Raw genomic sequence first — 5,761 nt, forward strand, 5'->3', positions numbered from 1 at the left:
TGTAGAAATCTTATTGCAATCATATATATCCACCACACAAGTACAAAAATAGATTGCGGACAGCACCGCTATTACCAGATGTCCGCTGGTGGTGTATGCCTGGCAGCAAGCTGTCGTCCAGAGCTCCCGGGTGCTTGACCTCGCAGCAATCAACTCATTGAATCCATATAGAGGAAAGGTCGCAGTCAACAGGATAAAATATGGCTCATTTATTGACATATAATTACATGTCAGGTCAGAGTGGAAATACAAGAGTGCTCACAAGCTGATAACGGCCGTTTCGCGCTGTTCTAGCGCTTCCACGGGTCCCGTGGAAGCGCTAGAACAGCGCGAAACGGCCGTTGTCAGCTTGTGAGTACTCTTGTATTTCCACTCTGACCTGACATGTAGTTATATGTCAATAAATGAGCCATATTTTATCCTGTTGACTGCGACCTTTCCTCTATATGGATGCAATCATATATATGTTTAGGCTTCATATAATATCTCATATTATACATGAAATTAACACATGTGTGAAAACCGACTTCGGATGTTTTAGCACATGGGCAAATTACGGTACGCCCTACGCAGACCGACGCAGACCTCGTTCCTCCTGTACAATAGAGGATATATTATGGATCTTTTGTATTGCATCTATTCAACCGGCATTGCTTTATAGGCTTGGAATATGTTTGTGGAATTCCACCGGACACCACTAAAGCAGATTTTCACAGATTTTGCAAAAATTACATTTTTTTTTTTAATTAAATTGTTAACACAAATGTACAATCCATCACATGTACCTACTTTGCACAGTGCAGAAATAAAGTATATTTTAGGTCTATATTATCAATATGGCGCAACATTGGGCCCCAATGAAAAAGATTCAACTGTGCCCTTAATTATTGTAAATATTTAACAGTATTGGTCTTTGATATAGGCCAAAGGGACTCTTTGGGCCCCTTAAGCTCAAGGGCCTGGGTGCGATTGCAACCCCTGTACCTATTGTAGTTACGCTCCTGGTCCCTAATGTACCATGATATACCAAAGCCAAATCAGAGAACATGAATAGGATTACTAATTACATGACTATATGGCAGTGTGTGTGCATGTGTACATCCATAGGGGTTCCATATAGCTGGAGCACAGCACATCCATGACCAATGCTGTGCAGAAAAGTTTGGGATGGTAAATAATATATGGAGAGCTTTTCTCCCTGGTTTATATTTCTTTGGAACTTTTCTTTTCGTGTTTCCATTTGCAAAGCTAAAGAGCTATTTCATTAAATTCTTTCTGCCTGTAGTCACCACTAGGGGGAGCTATATTCATACAGAGCTCTCATTGCACTTAATAATAAATCTAACATCAGCTAGCTCCACCTAGTGTTGACTGTAGGCAGGCAGAATTTTGTAATGAAAGCAGGTGATTTAAAGCTCTTTAATTGAAAGACAGAATATATTTTTAAATTCTTCATTAAACAATTTTGAAAATATTATGATAAATAAAATTAATAATGGATACCCTTGACAGTTTATCAATCTGACGACTATTGTTCTGTATCTCCTCCATTGCAATATTTGCAGGAAATCATATGCCACCAGTGGTAGTTTGGGATCAGCATCAACGCCATGGATGTGGCCCAAACTCTAATTTTTGCAGAACTTTTTTTAGATGGGAAAAGTTACATTATTGGTTGAGCTCAATGGCAGCGCAATATGACCAGACCAGATGATGCTCTCGAAACAACGAGAGAAAAGTAGGGTGATGATGATAAATAGAGCAATCTAAAGAAATAACCCTATAGTCCTCTTTCATTTCCCCCCCAAAAATGAAAAATCGAAAATATTATATCCCCACGTACCTAGATCTTTGCCATAGAAGGATTAGCTATATGGTCCTATGGTGCAGAACGTTCGCTGGTAATTTTAGGCTCAGTTGGAACAGCCCTTTAAGGAGTGACTTCTATTCCAATCAAATTGGTTATAGTGAGTCATTTTGTTATAGCAAATACTTGTATTCCTCATTAGAAACAATTCTGGAACGTCTTTACTTAGACACATGGTGCAGTGCCCCTGTTGTTCCTCCAGGAAATTTACAGAAAAAAAAAGGGAAAACTGGGTGTTCTTAGCTGGGGGCGTGTGCCTGCACTGTCTGCCACTGTCCAATCAGTGCTGACAATATCAGACACGCCCCTGAGACAAGGCGAATGGTAGCACTCGGCTGTCAATTTATTCATACATTTCCAGTAGGAATAACAGAGGAACGACACAATGTAGAGTTCTAAGAACAGATAATCCAAATTCTTATTTCACAGGAATTCTAAGTGTTTACTAAGACAGACATGTCGGGAGAAAGGTCAGCTCCTCTTTAATGAAACGGCAGCAATTTTCAAAGTGCTAGTGTGACCATGGGCTATTTCCACACGGATCTCAGGTCCACATGGAAAAAGTGCAGTACGTGCTAGTGTGGGCCAATTTAAGGAACAGACACGGAGCTACAAAACTCGTCTGAACGTACCCTTGAAGGGGTTGTTCCCTTTCAAATAATATTCAAACTGAAAAACTAACAAACTACACGATACTCACATTCCCAGGTTCCGCCGGCAAGTCTCCACCGTTGTTCCCAGTATCTGGCATCGGCTGCAGCGCTGACGTCTTTCAAGATGACATCAGTACCCTATCCAATGCCAACACCAGGAGTAGCAGTGAAGACTCACCGGGAAACCCTAAAAAGGTAAGTATCACAAGATTTATTTGTTTACAAACCACAGCCATGGCCGAATATTATTTGGACACCCCCTTCATGTGAGCACAGAATTTTTTTTAAGGTGGTCAAAAACTCTGTCTCCACATACCCAAAGACAGTGCTTGTTTCATTTCACCCTATGTGTCTCTTGCATTACAAACTAAGTAATCCCCCCTTATGGTTCCTAAAATCAGGACCGCTCCTGACAGCGATTCAGCTGCTCCACGTCATCACAGCAGCCTTTCCTCTTACGGGCTGCTTTGTCATCGGGATGTGAATGCCAACATCATGTTGCATGACCACCGGCTTCCTGCAGTTAGGCAGCGGAGAGCCAGCTGTAAATTAGCAAGACATCGGCAGTCACACCCCGTCAACAGAACATGACGTCAGCGGAAGCCACAGGAGTGGTCTATGACCAGGCTGTGTCGGCACAGATCTGCACTGGGCAGAACAGGCAAGTAGTTATCAACTACCTGCCTGTTAGTTCTTAGGACCACAGTAAAAAAAAAAATAACATAGCCCTGGATTACCACTTTAGGAACAAAGGATATTTTCTATTACACCTGCTATAATTTTATGATGTCTAATTGGCAAAATATGTATATACAGTACCAGTAACCAAGCTGATACCTATTTTGGAACTCTCAAGTCGAAAATCCAAAGTACCTTGAAAGTTCTCCCCAACTTGGTCATTTGCTGCAGTATAATACTGAAAGGTAAATGCAACAGCAAAAAACTACACAGATGTGGAAAAAAGCAATATACAAAGTACAAGAAAAGTGCTCAAATAATGGCAATAGTCTCTTTGGCAGAAAGCATGATGATTATGATCTAATAGCAGAAGTATGCGCGAGAATTCAGCTATCGTATCGGCATAAATAGATTTTCTGCATTGCATAGAACTTGCCAAATGAATATTTAACCCTGATACTATTCCCAATGCCATATAGGTGCCATAAAGTAATGATAGATCACTTAGAGAGTTGTGTGCTTGCACCGTATTGACTCCCTGACAAAGTTCCTCGGAGGGGATCTCATCCGTAGGATACGAGGCATTTGAACCCACAAGTTAAGTAAATGGAAGCAGGCCTGGTCCAGTAACTCCGACCCATATCCCTCCAGCAGATTTACAGGCTGTGCTTCTTTGAACATTTTTGGCAGGGTAATGAAATTAGGAAGGGTGCTGTTACCTAAGAAAAAATGCATTAGTGCCGCCTTTTGCAAACATTCCTTCCAAAAGGTAAAAAAGTCAGCTATCCTCTCCATGAGTAATGAGTCATCCCACTTTTCATAAGGAATATTAAGCAATAGGTAAAAAAATGCAGTTTTCAAGTTGTAAGAGCTGAAGATTGATCTCCACTGCCAGGTGAAGGAAGGCTGGAAGGTCTTGGCACTCAGGTCCCTCAAGCTCTTCATAATCTGTAGGCACTTCAAGTGACAAGAGTTGGAAGGGGCTTGATCCTTGAACCAAGCCAAATACTTCTGCTCATATTTGGAAAAGTTTAGTCCCCAATACGGATCCAGATTTAAATGGTCCTGGTAGGATGTGGTGCCCCAAGGTTGTGCAGTAACATACACCGAGTCCCCCAGATGAAAGGCAGGGATAAGTCTCACAGACATGGATATGTGGCAGCAGACATAATCTGACCTTGGGAGAATTTTCAGAATGAGTTTATCATCGCATATAGTAAGCGTAATATGGCATCTCTCCTCAAACTGATACCTGATGACATTAAGACATCTTTGTATCTTCCAATGGAACCATTTGAGGACCAGGGTGGCAGACAGCTGGTGTCTAAGGTTCAACTCCGTGCAAAAACAATCACTAAAATGCTTGTAGGTTTTAACCCACTCTGACTTTTTGGGCACCGCCAACCCGCATATGATAGATCCGTGAAGTGTGGGCATGGACCCTTTACTAACCTCTGTAAAAACAGGCTCCAATTTCAGACTCTGTGGCATTTTAAGTGGCACCAGGATATCAAAGCAGTCTGGACTGTTGATTTTATGTTGCTCATAGGCACTTCCGATCTGTAGATAGTCCCCTCTGAAGATGACTCCGGTATCATGTTGCCTTTCTTTTCCCACCTTGATGAGCTCGCCCACTATCTGGCTAACATGTGCTTTGCTGTGGCCAAGAACATGTGGAGAAAGCTTGATGTGCTGCTCATAGAAGGATTCCAGTAGATTTTTTCTGAATTGCTGCTGGTGTTGATGGTTGAAATGTAGGTTTTGATCTCTGTGTTGAGGGTTGTTGCTGCAGTATTTGAAGACCACATAGCACACCAGGACTACCAAGCTCAACTTGAAAAGAACTTGTAAGCTGCTCAGGGAGTTCTCTTGACAGCCCCCATCCTCCTCATGACTGCTTCTTCCAAAAGCAAGGAACATGCACCAGATACCTGTGAACAAGATAATCACCAGCAGCCAGAAAACTTTAAGATTTAGTGAGTACGCTGTCATCCTGCTGTTGCTGTGGAGGTGTCATCCCATCATCTGCTCAGGATGAAGAGAAGGAGGGCAAAGGCTGGTACCAGATCCCCAGAAGTTCCAGAATCCTGCAGTCTTTTCCCGGCTTACGGAGATCTCACCGTTATTCAGAAAGAAACTTCCTCTTCCGAGGAGGGAATAGTGGGAGGCTGCCTTGTCATATTTTCTATGAGCTTAGAGGAAATGCCAGTGTGTGCGGGTACCAGAGGGGTGCAGCTGGGGCCGTACAGATCCCCATGGCGGTTCCTCCCAGCAGTGCCACGCTGCACTCACTACAGCTGTGTATCCAGCTGCCTGCAGGAGACATTAACTCTTCATTAACAGTTTATCACTTCCTGCTCTGCTATGGTTTAGTGTGGGTTGGACACTACTGAATCTTCTTAAAGGAGCAGCTGGCTTATTACTTTACTTGCAGCTCTCATGTACATGCTTTGTCTCTGGATTTTTTTTCCTTTCCATGCAGAATCTCCTCATTCATATTTGTGTTGTAAATATTCTCTTCTGTGTTGCAATCTTTGCTCTATTTTAAGCCCTAGAGACCTTC

At 42.5% G+C, this 5,761-nt stretch overlaps 1 protein-coding gene across 1 annotated transcript; it reads right to left on the reverse strand.

Annotated features, from left to right (window-relative positions):
- Window positions 1-717: 717 nt before the first annotated feature.
- Window positions 718-5,528, reverse strand: ITPRIPL2 (ITPRIP like 2). Its single transcript, XM_073542949.1, has one exon. The coding sequence runs from the start codon at window positions 5,188-5,190 to the stop codon at window positions 3,703-3,705; it is 1,488 nt and encodes a 495-aa protein (XP_073399050.1). The 5' UTR covers window positions 5,191-5,528; the 3' UTR covers window positions 718-3,702.
- Between the last annotated feature and the right edge of the window lie 233 nt (window positions 5,529-5,761).

The sequence above is a fragment of the Dendrobates tinctorius genome, unplaced genomic scaffold, assembly GCF_039654945.1.
Source record: "Dendrobates tinctorius isolate UK_male_01 unplaced genomic scaffold, ASM3965494v1 ptg000129l, whole genome shotgun sequence".
NCBI classification, from domain to species: Eukaryota; Metazoa; Chordata; class Amphibia; order Anura; family Dendrobatidae; genus Dendrobates; species Dendrobates tinctorius.

Bases quoted from the DNA above. Each gene is read 5' to 3' on its own strand.
- ITPRIPL2 (XM_073542949.1), bottom strand. From the start codon at position 5,190: ATGACAGCGTACTCACTAAATCTTAAAGTTTTCTGGCTGCTGGTGATT.